The sequence below is a fragment of the Nesoenas mayeri genome, assembly GCF_963082525.1.
Source record: "Nesoenas mayeri genome assembly, chromosome: 2".
NCBI classification, from domain to species: domain Eukaryota; kingdom Metazoa; phylum Chordata; class Aves; order Columbiformes; family Columbidae; genus Nesoenas; species Nesoenas mayeri.
The window spans coordinates 5,528,979-5,547,827 of record NC_137543.1 but is presented as its reverse complement, the minus strand read 5'-3'; the positions used below and the strand labels follow the sequence as shown (position 1 = coordinate 5,547,827).

Sequence of the window (18,849 nt, the reverse complement as noted above, 5' to 3'; positions counted from 1 at the left end):
CACAACAGGAAACGTTTCCCTGTGAACAGGTTGCTACGATTTTCCCATGTCAGAGATCGCCCCGATTCGTCTCGGTGACTGCAAACGTTATTCTGGCAGCCACTGTATCGATAACGCTGTGTTCATCGTTAGAGCTCTGGTTGTACAATAATTAGCAGTGCAACTTTTGAATAAGAATAATGGATAGTTCAAATAGTTCAAATGAGATTTTAACATAAGTTAAACCAGTTGTGTATCTTTACTTCTTACCTAAAATTCTTAAAGCAGGTATGTTAGCAGGACATACGCATGGGTGATTTCCTTTTTACTATTTTGTCGTTATCTTTGCTTCCTACGTAAAAATCTTAGAGCAGGGAAGTTAGCAGGAGATACACACAGGTGATTTCCTCATGACTTAATATCTTATTTATCATTATCTCTGCTTCCTACATAAAAATCTTAAAGCAGGTAAGTCAGAAGGATACACACATGGGTGATTTCCTTATTATTTATTATCTCATTCATCACTATCTTTGCTTCCTACATAAAATTCTTAAAGCAGATATGTCAGCAATATATACATACGGCTGATTTCCTCATTATTTATCATCTTATTTATCATTACTGTTGCTTCCTACATAAAAATCTTAGAGCAGGTAAGTTAGCAGGAGATACAGATGATTTCCTTATTATTTATCATCTTATTTATCATTATCTTTGCTTCCTACATAAAAATCTTAAAGCAAGTAAGTCAGAAGGATATACACATGGGTGACTTCCTTATTATTTATTTTCTTATTTATCCCCTTATTTATCACTATCTTTGCTTCCTACAAAAAAAATCTTAAAGCAGATATTCAGCAGGAAATACACATGAGTGATTTCCTTGTTATTTGTTATCTTATTTATCACTATCTTTGCTTCCTACATAAAAATCTTAGAGCAGATATGTCAGCAGTATATACACACGGCTGATTCCCTTATTATTTATTATCTTATTTATGATTGTTTTTGCTTCCTATGTAAAAATCTTAAAGCAGGTGTGTTAGCAGGAGATATACATGGGCGATTTCCTTTTTATTGTCTTATTTGAACACAAGCCCTATGGGGAGAGGCTGAGGGAGCTGGGCTTGTTTAGTCTGGAGAAGAGGAGGCTTAGAGGTGAGCTCAGCACTCTCTAGAACTACCTGAAGGGCAGTTGTAGGCAGGTGGGGATTGGGCTCTTCTCCCAGGCAGTCAGCAATAGGACAAGGGGCCATGGGCTTCAACTCTGCCAGGGGAAATTGAGGCTGGCTATTAGAAAGCAATTCTGTGCAGAGAGAGTGGACAGGCATTGGAATGGCTGCCCAGGGAGGTGCTGGACTCACCGGCCCTGGAGGGTTTTCAACTGAGATTGGCCATGGCACTTAGTGCCATGATCTAGTCAATGGGCTGGAGTTGGACCAAGGGTTGGACTGGATGATCTCTGAGCTCTTTTCCAACCCAGTCGATTCTGTGATTTATCATTATCTTTGCTTCCTACATAAAAACCCTAAAGCAGGTATGTCGTCACGATATACACGTGGCTGATTTCCTCCTTATTTACCTATAGCGGAGCCGTTGAGGAAAAGCGCAACCCCGAAGAGGACACCGATGCAGAGAGCGAGAATGAACGGCCGCCGGCGGCCCCAGCTCAGCGTGCAGCGGTCACTGGCCGAACCGATGAGTGGAGTGAAGATCAAGCCCAGGATGGGGCTGAGGAACCAGGTGAGGCTGTAGTATTGCTCGGGAAGACCTGAAAGAAAAATAGATATCATTGAAAAGTTGCTTGGTACACACAAAACATTTCGCTCCATACGTTGCACTCATGTCGTAGCTTTAAATTGAAATTTAGCAGAAGTAAATTCCCTCTCCAACAACTCAGTTAAGATTTATCAATGGTTAAAAAACCCTAAGGACGGTATAGATCATAAAACTTTCAAATACCTAAAGGTAATAAAGGGTATAGTTAAGGTACTGAAATAAAAGTGAAAAAAATAACATATATATATATATACACACACACACCCCCCTAACAATGGAATCACCAGTCTAGATGAGTTACTGCTGTTCAAAAAATCACACTTGTGCCATGTGTGCTGATTATTTTTTGCCAGCCTTTATGTATAAGCATCCCTCAGCTCTCCAGTGTAGAAGCCCCATAGCTTTGCTGCATCCTCTGGTCATTTGTGGACCATAAAATCCAAGAGTTTTGGGATGCTCGGAAAGTTACTTGGTTGTCACGGACACAAATCCCCTTCTTAGCAAAACTTTTAACGTTAAATGTGAGATGAACGTAATAGCGACGCTGTTCATCTAGGACCAGCACCTTAAAGAGGTTTAACAGACTGACACCGATGGAAAGAATGTGGCTGTTGTATGAAATGCCCCATTTCTAAGCACAACAATGTTCATTTATAAACTTGAACAATGGACAAGAAAAGAAAAAGCAATTATTCATTATGCTTATCTCTGCCTTTTGTTTTTCAGAGCTGAGGTGACTATTCATAGGATCTGTGAAAAGCAATGACCTGCAGATGGCAGAATGACCCAGAGCTCCTTCAAGATCCATCTCCCTTTATCAGGTATCAGATTTCTTAGCAAAACATTCAAAACAACCCAAATTTCTCGCAGTGTCAAGACTGAAAAACTCAGTTTCTTTACCCTGGAAGGAAAACCATTTATTATGCAAAACCACATATTGTGAATTTGAGTCGTGTTTGACCTTCGCTGGCGAGATCAACCTGTACCTCATGCTGCCTTTTTCAGGCATCCGGTACCGAGCAGGATTATACCAATCCCTGCCCAAAATAGTCCACGCTGCGAATTTGGAAATCTAATCTGGTGTTTAAAGTACCATCAAATAAATCTTGACAAACAACGCCGGCTTCTCCCACCAGATAAATCAGATTTTCCTTGCGGCGACGCGGACTTCACGATATAGGAAAATATGCTATTTTTTTAAATTAATAACCAGTTTCATCATCAGGATTCAAAAAACCAGGTCTGAGGCCATTTAAGGTCTATTTGATTGGACTCTGGCTAAGGAACAAGCTGATGGCGACAGCCGCCTAAATGAGTAAAGAGTTATTAGAAGAAATTTACCTCTTTCAACCTGCACTTTTGGACCAAATGTGCCCATGGGGAATGGGGAAAGTATCCTGGTGTGTTTAACCAGCACCTCACCTGCTCCAGGATGCAACCACGGATCAGCGCCTGAGCTGGCATATAGACAGGGAATCTGCTTCAAAATAACTTAGCGATGGGAAAGAGGAAACATTTAGTTCAAGGCAAGCTAAACCTAACGGTGGGCAGGTTATGATTCATTGGGGGTGAGTGATTTTTCTGCAGGATACGGAAGAAATGGCAATGTGTAAATACTCATCCCGTTTTGCCTCCAGAGCCATCCCGCTGAGCGGCAGTTACGCAGCGGAGGTTGCTGTGAGGTGTCTGGGGAGACCTTACTGTGGCCTTTCTGTACTTAAAAGGGGCCTGTAAAAAAGATGGGGACAGACTTTTTAGCAGGGTCTGTTGTGACAGGACAAGGGGTGATGGTTTTAAACTAAAGGAGGGAGATTGAGGCTGGACATGAAGGAATTTTAGATACCAAGGGTGGTGAAACACTGGCCCAGGTTGGCCAGAGAGGTGGTGGATGAACCATTCCTGGAGACATCCCAGGCCAGGCTGGATGGGGCTCTGAGCAACCTGAGCTGGTGAAGATGTCCCTGCTCATGGCAGGGGGGAACTAGATGAGTTTCAAAGGTCCCTTCCAACCCAAACCATTCTATAATCCTATATGATTCTATGAAGACAGCTTCCTCAGCAGAATGTTCCTCTAGTTATTTAACCCTTGATCCTTATTTCCAGTGGGAACATCTCTTATTTCTGTCCCGAGCAAACAGCTCTTGTAGTGCTTTGCCTAATAGATCAGACAACCTGCTCCAACCCGGCACCTTCTCCTGCCACACATGTTTCTGGGCACCCACCACATCTCTTTTAATCTTCCCTCCTGAAAGGAGCTCCACCACCCTCTGCTTTCCAAACCTTTCCATCCATCAGCCATCCTCCTCAGTTTCTATAAGGGGCCATGGCCTTCAACTCTGCCAGGGGAAATTGAGGCTGGCTATTAGAAAGCAATTCTGTGCAGAGAGAGTGGTCAGGCATTGGAATGGCTGCCCAGGGAGGTGCTGGACTCACCGGCCCTGGAGGTTTTTCAACTGAGATTGGCCATGGCACTTAGTGCCATGATCTAGTCAATGGACTGGGGTTGGACCAAGGGTTGGACTGGATGATCTCTGAGCTCTTTTCCAACCCAGTCGATTCTGTGATTTATCATTATAGTAGTTACTCACCTCTCACCGTGAGGTTTTATAGCAAAACACCTTTACTTTTTCTCAGAGACTATTTTAAATAGCAATTTGACTGGAAATCTCTGGCTTGTATGAAATATAGGGTCTCGTCACTAAAGACAGCCCATTCTCATTAAACATGAGGCTTTTGATTTAAATATGGTTCTTAAGTTAAAAATAAAAGAACAAATTGCTGTTACCCAAACAATTTTTGCATCAGTTCCTGCCTGTGGACATGCAGATATGGGTCATTCTGCACACGGACCTGCAGCAGATTAAATAGCTGATTTTTTTGCTTAACCGTGAATTATCAGTGAAATAAGGGCAGCACATCTCTACTGTCACCGATATCCAAAATCATTTGTTGTCATATCACTGCCAAGGAACACAAGTTTCTCTTCTAAATGATGTTGTGACTTGTGAATGATGAGCTGGGACATCTCCATTGAGCTCATCCATCAGTGAACACTTGAGAGATGGTGGGAAGGTTTTGTAGTAAATCATCCAGTTGTTCTACATAAACACAAGGGCTGAAGGCTGGTGAGAGCTCCGGTAGTAGCATTACAAGCATCATCCTATTTTATATGAATAAACAGCCTTAAATAGATAGATGTAAATAAAACGGATACAATTAAGCGACCTTATTTTAATATTCCAACATACACTGAGACAACTGAATGTGCTTTGTAGCCACAGTTAACCAACTCTCATAGAAATGTCCTATGACTATTAAAAAACACAGTGATTTTTACAGCCAGCATTACTTGACTTCAGTGCTTTAAAGGTCAACTTTGTAATAACTCCAAATCAGAGTAAGTCCCTCATTTGTGTTTGTAAAAGAAAGGAAGAAAGGGTTTTTCCCCAATCTACAATTTGGGAGGCTTATCCTTCCCTGTAGGAGTCAGGGGACAGAGACTGGCTTTAATTTCCCTGATCGAAAAGGGTGATCTTCCTAACATCTAAGTATCATAAATTGAAGCTTAAATCCAAATATTTACATTAAAAACATCTTCCTGTGCAAAAGACATGAAAAAAATCTAGATGAGAATAAATAGTTTCATGTTAAGAAAAATGGAAGAATTTCCAAAAAGCTTTCAGTTCTCCTCCACGTAAACAGGAAAGGATACGTTTCAAATGAAGCAATTCCCACAGATTGTATAATGGTATGTATAATAAATGTAATCAATATATAATAAATGTATAATCAACGCAAACACAACCTGCTTTTCCTCTTGCTGGAGCAGTAATGCCATAGGACAACTTCTATAACCAAAGTGGCAGGGCTTTTATAAATTGAATTCCAAGCGTAAGCCAGCAGTTCATAACATCATCACATGTGTTTTATATACAGTTACGCAGAGTTCAAAACAGTTATAATTTATTAAGTGAAGCGTATGACTTTATCGTAAGTACGTAACCGGTGATATCGTCACATTAGAATTTAGTTGGTTGCTCAAGAGAGGTATTAGAGAAGATTCCTGGTGGGAAGCTGGGGCTGGAAAAATTAATAGGAGGTTCAGCCTGGGGAACAGGAGGTTGAGGGGAGACCTTTACTATCCCTGAAGGGGTTTAAAAGACACATAGATGAGGTTTTCTGGGACATGATTTAACGCCAGTGTTTGGTTAAATGGTTGGACTTGATCTTGAGGGTCTTTTCCAACCCAAATGATTCCATCAGGACTGTTGCTGGAAAGTCAGACTTTGTAAAGCTCACAGCCCTGTCCTACCACGGGTCTTGCAGGAAAGAGCTTCCCGAGGCAATGAGCACCACCTCCGCTGTCCCAAGACATCAAACCATTCCTTCTAGATGATGTTCTTCAAATTCATGCTTCATACAGCAGCACCTTCAGCATTTCAATAGTAGGTTTGCTGCAGTGCTAGACATTTTATAGAATCATTTTGGTTGGAAGAGACCCTCAGGATCATCGAGTCCAACCTTAACCTGACTCAAGCACTAAACCATGTCCCTAAGAACCTTGTCTATACATCTTTTAAACCCCCCCAGGTATGGTGACTCCACTGCCCTGGGCAGTCTGTTCCAATGCCCGACATCCCTTTCCATAAAGAATGTTTTCCTAATATCCAATCTGAACCTCCCCCAGCACAACTTGAAGGATATTTTATATTTACACATCAACAAAAAAGTTCCAGACAAAAGAGGAGAATTTAAACCCCAAAACACTTTTTTTTCCTTAAAAGAGGCTATTTTGGTTTTAGTCTCTTGAATGTCTGCATACACGATATATATATTTAGGTTGGCGTGCATGATTTGGCGGCAGAAGGAAAATAAATAAGGGAACTGAAAACTGAAGTACTTAAAGAGATTGTATGAGTATATATATATATATATATATATGTATGTATGAACAACGCAAAACCTCCCAAGTCTTCCAGAGCTTTGCTGCCTCCCAGGAATAAGCGCCAAGAATGAAATTTTATAGAAATTAATGTCTGCAAGGGGCACTTTGAAGTTAAAGAAGGTAAGAAGGTCAGGACAGGGAACTGCTGGAGAGAGTCCAGCGCAGGGCAACAAAGATGCTGAAGGGAGTGGAGCATCTCCCGTGTGAGGAAAGGCTGAGGGAGCTGGGGCTCTGGAGCTGGACAAGAGGACACTGAGGGGTGACCTCATTCATGGTTACAGATATATAAAGGGTGAGTGTCAGGAGGATGGAGCCAGGCTCTTCTCAGTGACAACCAGTGATAGGAGAAGGAGTAATGGGTTCAAACTGGAACACAAAAGGTTCCACTTAAATCTGAGAAGCAACTGGTTCCTGGTGAGGGTGGCAGAGCCTGGCCCAGGCTGCCCAGGGAGGTTGTGGAGTCTCCTGTGCAGACATTCCAACCCGCCTGGACACCTTCCTGTGTAACCTCATCTGGGTGTTCCTGCTCCATGGGGGGATTGCACTGGATGAGCTTTCCAGGTCCCTTCCAACCCCTGACATTCTGGGATTCTGTAATTACATATCCTAATGGTTCCTTTCTCTGCCTATATATGCTGTTATACCTATAGAACTTCACCACTTTATAGGATATATTAAAATGGGAAGACAGCTAAGAAGACATCCAAGGCAGGATAAGATGATGATGAGCAGAAACGGAGAGAGGAGGGGAATATTCTGACACCAAGATGCTCCTTCCGATACCTCCATCTAGTGGCAAGGACTGATGCAGAATGTATTTTAAATCAATTGGCTGTGGCGATATGTGTGGCCAGCATCCCGTGCACAACAAACGTACAGATCTTTGACTACATTGTCATCCATACAACCGCCTCACCACCACCTCTTACAGCCAAATGTAAGCCGTTCCAAGCGCTTAGAGCTGCTATACCCACCTGGAACGGGCTGTCACTTGGATTTTGTGTGGCCAAGAGAAGTATCGGGCTGGAAATGCTTTACCAGAGGCTGCGGAGACTCGCATGTGGACTCGAAGGCCAAAGCAGCTGCATCCCATTACCGGTTTAACGCTGTTTTCTTATTTTGCCTGTAACTTTCCATCACCGCGCTTGCCTTGCCAGGTAGCAGCTCTAACCGTGAATCCGCCAACTTGGAAAAGCAACCTGGTGGCCTTTTTGGGGGAGGAATAATAACTAGAGGATTATTATTTAGGCTTCTGCTGACAGCTAATCTGAGGAAATACCGAGGAGGGAAAAAAAACCCAACATATTGGATAAACAAGGTTAGTATTTGTGCCGTGAACTGAATGTGGAGCGGGTCACAAGGCAGACTGAGAAGTCTCATACAAATCAGTGAGGAAAAGAAAAGAGCAAAACACAACAACAGCTTCTATTAAGCAGCGCCGAGCGCCACTGAGACCCTGGTAATATGGCATTTCCCAGCCTGCTACAAACAAACAGGACACTGGCTTCTAGTAAATAAGGGTTTGTTTTTTTCCCAGACCAAAAAAAAAGAGCCCAACAATAGTGGGACCAGCAGCGCTCAGGGTTCACAGGAAATGCTCAGTGTGTCACCGTCAGCACAGGGGCTGCGTCAGGTCACGGCTTACAGGGGAGATTGAATCACGTGCAGCGCTTTCTATTCAAAACCTCTTTTTGATAAGTTCTATTGGGGGAAAAATAGTTCTTTATAAGCTTAACAATACGATCTGATATGGGAATAGGATGCTAAGCTCCTGTTTTCACGTGTCAGAAATCATCACCTAGAGACGTGTTTGTTACTCTTAAAGCAAACACCACGCCTGTTTCTGAACCAACACAACAAGCTCTCATGCCCTGCAAATACTTTATATTCCGCAAATACTGTGTGTTGCTGAAGATATTTCACGTTGATCTGTTTAAAAACACAGTGCTTATCCAAGCTGCTTTGTTTCGACTGTATTTTTTAAGAGTGCAGCAAGGAAAACCAACGCTTGTCAAAAAGCTGTGAAGAATTAAGAACCTCAGTATCTGCTCTTCATCTTGTTAAAAGACAATCATAGAAACCACTACAAACTCAAGTATTTTAGCTTTGGAGTGTCTATATGAGGAACAGAACGCAGCTGCAATCAGTGAATAAATGTACTTTGATACCCACTCCCTTGTATTTATAATAAATACACAGTTTGCCACACATCGAGGTGCCCTGGGGAAACTGCAAACAATCTTCACGCCTATTTTGACAACTGTATCGCCATCAAACTTCAACCACAAACCCTTTGCTTCTTGCTGCCTCCCCTCAGATTTTAGACCTTCCAATGGTTTAGAGCTCACGGGGGACTCCGAGCTGCCAAAAAAACCCCAAACCTGAGCCAATATATGTTGAATTGATGCACTGGAATAGGCTGGACTGGTGATCTGAGCACTATATTGCGGTATGGTCAGCACTCAGATATTGAGTTTATTGCACTCACCTTCTCACTCCTGCGTGGAAATAACAACTCTGACTGACAGGGGAGGGATATGAAAACTCACACTAATTCCTCCTGGTGCCCATTACCATGATTTGAGCAGCTTCCAAGTGTGCGAGTACAAGCTTTTAAGAAGGAAATAATTTGAAGTGCTACTTGAAATCACAGTCTGAGATTATCTAAGAGGCAGTCTCTAGTTTGTACCTCTAAACGCTCAGTATCTTACAGCTGCTGGTGTGAAAACCCAACCTCAGACTTGATTTTTATGTGAAAATCTTGCTCTTTATCAAATTACACCTGCCCAGCCTGTATGATAAGACAACATTGCCCTGCTCTTAACTAACTGCACAATGATAATGGAGGGAGATTATACTGACCGGTACGTATGATCATTTTGCTTGCAAGGAAGAATAAAATCAGCGCCATGAGGTTTTTAATAGCTGCCAGCTTTCTACATAAAACCAACAGCCTTTCGAGTTGTCAGGCATCTTTATTCGGTCAGTGACCTGTTGCGATAAACACTGCGTAAAATATTAATAGAAGCAACATCAAAACCGTGGCTTAAATCTTCCCGCTGGCAGAATTCACATCCTGAAATTCTTCTTGCGCTTGTCAAATAAGAGCTTAGCCTGCAACATTCGCAACCCGTCAGCACGTTCTATACGTCTCACAGGCAGCAGGACGTGCGCCCTGCAATCTGAATGTACTTTTCTGGAAGGCAAGACGTCCATCCTCTCCTTCCCCCTCCTGTTCAGCTCTTGTCAGCAGGGACAATTCTCTGGTTCACTCCATGAATTCATTCTCTCGGCTTCGCTCAGCTGGGCTGTTATTGCTCCAGAAGATATAAAGCAAGGATAGGGCTGCTAGGGATGCAAGAGTGGAGGGATGAAGCACAATTTCAGCCCTTTGGATGGGGTTGTTGGCACTGAGGGGAGTGGCAATCAAGAGAACGAATAATTAACAGATATCACAAGGATATAAAAAGCACGGTGCTTCAGGGCACTGACAGCCAAGGGTACAACGCAGAATATTTTTGCAAAGCTACCAGGAAAAGTCAGGGGGAAAAATCCACAGGGACATTTTGTAGGGGAGAGGGTGGGAAATCTGTCTGTCTGCTTCTATCTCTTCTTCTATCTTGATTTCAGTAAAGCACTTGGCACAGTCTCCCACAGCATCCTCACAGCTGAACTGAGGGAGTGCGGTCTGGACCATCGGGTGGTGAGGTGGAGTGTGAACTGGCTGAAGGGAAGAAGCCAGAGAGTCGTGGTCAATGGGCAGAGCCCAGTTGGGGCCTGTATCCAGTGCAGTGCCTCAGAGGCAGTGCTGGGCCTGTGCTATTCAATATATTCATCAGTGATTTGGACGAGGGAATAGAGTGACTGTCAGCAAGTTTGCTGGTGACACCAAGCTGGGAGGAGTGGCTGACACGGCAGAGGCTGTGCTGCCATCAGAGACCTGGACAGGATGGAGAGCTGGGCGGGGAAAATTGAATGAAATAGAACAAGGGCAAGTGTAGAGTCTTGAATCTGGGCAGAACAACCCCAGGTTCCAGTGTAAGTTGGGGAATGACCCACTGGAGAGCAGTGTAGGGGAAAGGGACCTGGAGGTCCTGGGAACAGCAGGATGAGCATGAGCCAGCACTGGGCCCTTGTGGCCAGGAAGGCCAATGGTACCTGGGGTGGGTTAGAAGGGGGTGGTCAGTAGGTCAGAGAGGTTCTCCTGCCCCTCTGCTCTGCCCTGGGGAGACCACAGCTGGAATATTGTGTCCAGTTGTGGCCCCTCAGTGCCAGCAGGACAGGGAACTGCTGCAGAGAGTCCAGCGCAGGGCAACAAAGATGCTGAAGGGAGTGGAGCATCTCCCGTGTGAGGAAAGGCTGAGGGAGCTGGGGCTCTGGAGCTGGACAAGAGGAGACTGAGGGGTGACCTCATTCATGGTTACAGATATATAAAGGGTGAGTGTCAGGAGGATGGAGCCAGGCTCTTCTCGGTGACAACCAATGGTAAGGACAAGGGGTAATGGGTGTAAATTGGAACACTTAAATTTGAGAAGCAACTTGTTCTTGGTGAGGGTGTCAGAGCCTGGCCCAGGCTGCCCAGGGAGGTTGTGGAGTCTCCTTCTGTGCAGACATTCCAACCCGCCTGGACACCTTCCTGCGTAACCTCATCTGGGTGTTCCTGCTCCATGGGGGGATTGCACTGGATGAGCTTTCCAGGTCCCTTCCAACCCCTGACATCCTGTGATTCTGGGACAGGGACACCAGCGTCACTGTGACATCCAAGCCTTTTACAGCAGATTCTCACCTTTAAAACGCAGCTACATTTCTGCTTTAGTCACAAGGACAAAATGACAGAGGAAACCTGGATCTAGATTTAAGATATCTGAACAAAACAATTAATAGGAATATCAAAAGGACGAAATTAGGTTAGAGATGCTGGAAAAAACATCCAGCATTTCCTTAAGACTTGTATTTTAAGTTCCCTCAGTAGCTGGATGCAAACAAGTCACACTTTTGCAGCAACATCAAATTCCAAGGATTTGGAAGCTATTACAACTGTCACAGGCCACTCCTACAACTAGACTAGAGCCACCACAACTGAACTGGTAATAAACCAGCCTTCTAGCTCTCCAACAGCTTCAGGACAGAAATATTAGCGTGGTGTTTCTCGTACAGAGCCCTGGAGGTGTTTTTAAGGTGTGGAAAGCAAAGCTATTCTGCTTTTGGGTATAGCAATCGCTTTGGAAATCACCCTCGCAAGCGGCGACCACGCGGGGTTAAATAACCCTTCTGAAAAATGGAATCAAGGGAAGCAGTGACAGGCTCCTTGAAGGATTGCATCAGCCAGTCCTCCCCGTTTTCTGGCTCGATTATTGCTTCTCAACCTCCTACAACCGTCCTCCCCTTCTATTTGGCAACCGTGGGAGGCATGAACGTTTCATTAAGCTCCGCCGCTGTTCCGCCAAAGCTGTCGAAAGGTTTATGCGGCTTCCCCGATGGTTTCTGGTTCATAACCCGGTTTTATGGTGCTGTGTCAGGAAAGAGAAGCATATGGGAAGAGAAGGGAGCCAAAGGTCCGTATGGGAGGGGAAAGGGGGAGCAAAAGCCTCCGAACAGCTGAGGGCTGAGGCATCGGAGAAAGAACAACCGCACAGATCCACAGCAGGCAAATAGGGTTTTCCTCCTAGCGTCATCACAAACGCTGTCAAGTAAAGCTTTTAGAGCTTTAATTATTTATGTTAAAGTCTCTAACCCTCCTACTAACCTACAGTAGCAACCTACTAACCTGTAGTAATTCAGGTAGATAATTTCTAGCTTACTGCCATTGTAATAACCCACTATCTACTTCCTTATCCAATATATCAAAAAATTGCTAACAGACAGATATGCTGATATTAACTATTTATCAAAGGCCACACATATGACACATGTCCTGCTCAGGGAAAGAGTGAGGACATTTTGCATTATTTTGTTGTAATTATTTATTATTATTATAGTAAAAATGCTTAGCAATTCCTATAGCTTGCACAGAATGATATCCTTACCCAAACAATAGTGTTTATTTTTGCCGAGGGACATTCAGACCACTGAAAAGTGCCAGGTTTACCTAAGCAGCAGCAAAACCTTTTATAATCTTTATAATGAGCTTTCTCCAGGTGGCAGCAGGTAATTAAGCTCCAGAGAGGGCAAAGAAATGCACCATTGCCAAGAATTCCTATCAACTACTCAGCCTGAATCACTGTAGTCATCTATATTATCTGTGCCATCCTTTTTTGGCTCCGGGAAACTTGTTTTTAACGTTTCTTCCTCCCTCGCTTCTTAACCGATATTTAGAAATACAGCACTTTGACACTAATGATAAATTTCCATCACGGAGCTTAACGAGCTGAAACTGAATGGAGATTAAATCTGATGCAACTTCCAGCGTGCTGAGCCAGCAGTAATTAAAGGAAAAGTCTTTTAACCTCCACCAAAAAGCAGATTTAGAGATAGAAGAATGGTGTTTATATCAAATAAAAAGCTGAGAGCTTCCTTCGCGGTCCCAGAAAAGCGCAGGTTGTATTAAACTATATATATATATATATATATGTATATCAGTATGGCCACTCAAGGCTTAACTTCACAACGTCAGGGTATTTATTCCCAGTCTCAAACGCCCTATTGCTGGCCAGTTAAACAAGCTGCACATACAGAAGGACTCAAAGGTCACACACAGCTCCAACATCCATTTCCCATCACTCCCAAGCGTCTGAACGTATACGGAACGCGGCAATCGATAAATTCTTTCGCCACGCTAATCCTTCCCTTGCCTTTACGGGCTGTAATTAAAGCGCGATGCCCCATTTGGGCTCCCCGTGCGTTATTACACAACCGACATCGATCGCCGTGACACGCGTCGCCTGAAGATACGCGGCATCCCAGTTTCTCCGAAGCTCGATATGGGTTTTCGTCACTGCTTCTCGAATATTGGCAAATTTATCAGCAGAGGCACTTGGACGCTTTGGAATTCTCCAACTAAAGAGACTCTTATAAATACAATAGAAAAATCTTTCAGCATCAACTCACAAGGCTGGTCTGTTAATCAACAGCAGAGCTTTTGTTGCAGCAATTAACACATTAATACCTTGGAATATGACCCTCTACTTACACATCTGAAGCAAATCCTAACCAAAACCTGGCATTAACATGTATTTTTGCCTCTAAGTAGAGTCAAACCTGAACCATTAGCTCTGAAATCCATGTTCAATGAGACTCAACTAACCCTTTCCCACACTCTGTTAACAAAGTCTGGTTGATGAACAACTTCTCAATTAGAATTATTGAATGGTTTGGGTTGGAAGGGACATTCCAAGCTCATCCAGTGCCACCCCTGCCATGAGCAGGGACATCTTCACCAGCTCAGGTTGCTCAGAGCCCCGTCCAGCCTGGCCTGGGATGTCTCCAGGGATGGTTCATCCACCATCTCTCTGGGCAACTTGGGTCTCACCACCCTCAGTGTCTATAATTTCTTCCTCATGTCCAACCTGAACCTCCCCTCTTTGAGCTTAAAACCATCACCCCTTGTCCTGTCACAACAGGCCCTGCTCAAAAGTCTGTCCCCATCTTTCTTATAGGCCCCTTTTTATTTTCAATTAATTTTCAATTAAAATCAGACTTGTGTGGGTGCAGCCGGAGCCCTTGTTTGGGTGACCCGGTCCTGCACTGCGGTGCAAGGATTTAGTGTCCAAGGGAAGCTCTGACCACCCTTCTGCACTGCTCTAACCAGCCCTCAATTATGGTGGAACCATAATTAGATATTAGGAGCAATTTCTTCATGGAAAGGGCTGTCGGGCATTGGAACTGGCTGTCCAGGGCAGTGGTGGAGTCACCATCCCTGGAGGGGTTTAAAAGACGTGTAGATGAGGTTCTTAGGGACATGGTTTAGTGCCAGAGTCAGGTTATGGTTGGACTCAATGATCTTAAGAGTCTCTTCCAACCGAAATGATTCTATAATTAACAAAACTAAGTAAGGGCAAGATGAAGAACGTGGCTAGGACATCCCAAATTTTATGAGTCGCCTAAGACTTTCAAAATACTAGATACTAAACTCTCATTCACCGCAGCAGAATGACTCCTGATGTGTCCCGTTCTACCCCACCAAACCCCAAGGAACGATCAAGTTCATGCTGCCAAACAACTGACTGGCATCTACTTAGCCCAGCATGCCATCTGCTCAGTGTATCCAGGAACAGAAGTGGGAAAAGGAAGGCAAACAGACTCCAAGGTAGCCAAGACAAGCATTTTTTGGTTGAGCAGGCAGCCAGGCAGGGTACAGTCAGCACGGCATTCGCAGCCTTGAATTGCAAGTAGCCTCAAGTTGCGTGGATTAGGAAATAAATGCGCAGCAGAGTAAAATGCAAGGAGCTCATCTTTGCACGTTGATAAAGATCATCCTCTTCTTCCCCACTTTCTAAGCTTGAGCACACACTTGTGAAAACAGTGGCTCAAGAAGGTGGGTTTTGGCCTGTGTCCCCATGCAGATACCACCCGAGAACCTTCATCTTCTCTCCATTTCAGCCAGGATAACATTAGCATCGTCCCTTTAAGGGTCAGCTCCTTCTATAATTACCCTAGCTGACTTAACACAAAAAAATAGCTAATAAACATTATAAGTACATCATGTAAAGCTCATATTCTAAAAGCCATTATTTTCCCAGCTAAAAATGCCCCCAAACTGGTCACAGGGGGGAAAAAAGCTGAATGGATTCCACCTATGTTCTCAGGTCACAAAGTGCTTTACTCTCCTTCTTTTCAATCCTCAAAGCCTCCCAAAAAGCCACCATTCCCACAACAGGCTTACAAAAGGTGTATTGTTAATTGTTACTACACTGCAAAAATCGACCTTCTGGCCTTTCTAAAGTCTTTGGGACTATAGGTTTGTTTATGATAAGAATAAACACTCCGCCTGGGATCATTTTTGTCACAAGTGGGAAGCCCTACCAGCTAAGAACAGGAACGCTGCATTTCAATGATTTGCTATTTTAAAAGCGTCGCTGAATTCTGCAGCAATAACACACAGATTCTTATAACTCATTATTCATTGTATACTTAAAAAAAAAAAGGAGGTATTTTGAAAATAACCCACACTAAGCTCCTAAAGAGAAATTGCATTCCTCTACGCATTCGCCTTTATTGAGGTAATTCCTCACACGGCTCTATAAATCCTATTAGTGCTTTTCCTATTTGCTCCACCAAATGAACTGCGAGTTGCAGTTTGCAGGGAGGGTTTTCTGTGCAGATCATTGATTCAGGCAAAATGCTGCAGTCCAGCAGTTGTTTTAACAATTTCTAGACCTCCAAATGCTAGTAAAAGGAGGATTTTAATTAATTGAGGGTGTCCCCCACACAAGTGATGTTCCTCTACCAATGAAATTATGGGGGCTGATGAAAAAGACAGTGTTGGTGTTTACATACCCTGCCTCAAACTCCACATTTTCCTACATGTTTTCTTATAGAAACTGGTATGTTTTTGGCTTGAACATTAACTTACATGAGACACGCTCTCCACGTGCACTGCAGAGATTGAACAGCAGAGCTGCTCTCACATTGAACTCTACCCATATAATAATCTCCATCTTGGTATTTTGAGCTCGCAGGGTCACACTACAAAGTTGCACATGTGGGCAATTTTGGTCATTAGAGCAGAACTTAACCCCCAAATCCCAGGCAGAACTCCAACTAAAACACTTACTGCATCCCCCGCCCTTAACGAGCTGTTTAAAAATTAGTCGCCTTGCATTTCATCACGGAGGATAATGAGATCCATGGAGTCGCTTTGCACCAAATAACTGGAACTGATAGCTTGGAATAAAACGTGATCACACAAGATGAAAAAGAATTCTTACTGCAGAGTCTTTACTCGCACATGTTGTTTCCCAATCTATGAGGCCACGCATGGAAGAATAAATTTGCCAGTAATATCTGAAGTTAAACAAGCAGAGTGCGCCAGCAACTAAGACAGCAAACGTTTCATTCCCAAGTGGGTGAATTAAGAGAATTAGGCCCTAATGGGAACAAAATCACAGCATCATAGAATTGACTGGGTTAGAAAAGACCTCAGAGATCATCCAGTCCAACCCTTGGTCCAACTCCAGCCCATTGACTAGATCATGGCACTAAGTGTCATGGCCAATCTCAGCTTAAAAACCTCCAGGGCCGGTGAGTCCAGCACCTCCCTGGGCAGCCATTCCAATGCCTGACCACTGTCTCTGCACAGAATTGCTTTCTAATAGCCAGCCTCAATTTCCCCTGGCAGAGTTGAAGCCCATGGCCCCTTGTCCTATTGCTGATGCCTGGGAGAAGAGACCAATACCCACCTGGCTACAACTGCCCTTCAGGTAGTTCTAGAGAGTGCTGAGCTCAGCTCTAAGCCTCCTCTTCTCCAGACTAAACAAGCCCAGCTCCCTCAGCCTCTCCCCATAGGGCTTGTGCTCAAGTCCCTTCCCCAGTCTTGTTGCAATAGAACTCTTGCTCAAACAACCAGACAAGTATTGTTATCATATTGCGAAAAGTAGTTTTGCTTTACATAACTCTACTTGTAACTTTTTTCTTGTCGTTTAAACAACAGAACGAGTTATATATATCTATATGTTACAGGTGTAGTGAGCAACACAGCATTACTCAGCCATCCAACAAAAGAAACCTAAATAACTTTCAAGACTGACTTTGTCAATCCTACGTAACAGAAAGTTGAAGGTTACAGCTTAGAACAATTTAAAACTTATTTCAAACACATTTGCCGCATCGACGGGGTAGGAATCCATAGTGCAGAAAAATAACCTTCCCCTTCATTTATCTCCATCACCTCTCGCCCATCTGACTCCAAAGCAATTGAGTCCCATGCGATTTATGACCCTGATGTCAGAGGAGGGAACGCTTGGTATGACTACTCCTTAATTAAATGACCAAAAAAGAGCCACCCTCAGCTTTTTAACTCATTATATCATCTTATTTTCTCCCTAAATATCCTGAAAGTTTCCTTCTACCTTCGTTTAAAGTCAGTATAAAGCATCATTCAATTTATATAAGGAATATATATATCCCCTAGGGAAAAACCCAAACCCTTTGAATAAGCAGTTTTCTAAATATATGACAGAACTACCATAGAGGTGACAAACAGCAAAGTCAAGCCACCAGAAACCTATTTTTGTAACGTTTTCTAGACTAAATTGGGCAAAGAAAACACAGCGAATGCTGCAACCGTATCCACTGCGACTCATCTACCCCAGGATATAATAATTTAATCATTTATCTGAATATTCAAGACGTTTGGTCAGGTTTAGATTTGTGGAGATTTTCTGCTAGAGTGTCAAAGTTGAATATTCATTTCAGAGCATCTAATTTAATACTAATTCTCCTTCCATCTACATGAACTTGATCTCCGTTCTCCAAAGAAATGCTTTAATTTCCAGAAGTGTCCAGATATAACATTGGGACGTAATATTAAACACCTCCAGATCAAGAGCTCATTTAAAGCCAGGAGGATATTATTGCAATTTGCAAATTATCCTGGAGGGACCTCAACTCTAATAGACTGAACTATTGAAAGACCATTGTTTATGAGCAGCACGAGCGATAAAAGGAGGAAACTTGTGTTTGTAAACAGTCTGGACATGAGAACACATAGAAAACGATCCGGCTCCGTTTATCCCTTGAGCCAGAGAACGGAAAACAGGATCCAGACGAGGACAAACTCAAAGTTAAGACGCTCAAAGTGGCCTGTGTGTCTGTGTAAAACTCAGCCTTGTCCTCACCTGAACGCTCCCCAGAGCCATCCAAGCTTGCTGTGCACCAGCAGGCACCGTTCCCTATAGAGAAGAGAAATTCAGGCTCAAATCCTTCTGTTTCCCCAATCCCAAGGTGGTCTTTGCATCCAGCTCTTTAACTTTCAGAAGGTCGCATGGACACCGAGCATTTCAAGGTTGAAACAACTTCATAAAACACATACTCCATATAGGGACTCAACATAACTATGGACAGCTGAGAGAGATGCTACACTGACAGCACAGTTATTTAGCAAGGCTGTTTCCATGAACTTTTATGCTATTTTATACAAAGAACAGTTTCCTAAGACCTCTAGAAGGGGGGAAAACCTTGTTTGCTGAATATCCTCTGCAGTGGTG

General features: G+C 43.5%; 1 protein-coding gene across 2 annotated transcripts in view; it reads right to left on the bottom strand.

Moving 5' to 3' along the window:
- The window catches only part of SLC45A4 (solute carrier family 45 member 4), a 66,217-nt gene that overhangs the window by 11,623 nt on the left and 35,745 nt on the right, over positions 1–18,849 (bottom strand). For both annotated transcript variants that reach the window (XM_080340379.1, XM_080340380.1), the window contains exon 3: positions 1,565–1,753. In XM_080340379.1, the coding sequence (XP_080196505.1) occupies positions 1,565–1,753 (189 nt within the window). The remainder of the gene's footprint in view (positions 1–1,564; positions 1,754–18,849) is intronic.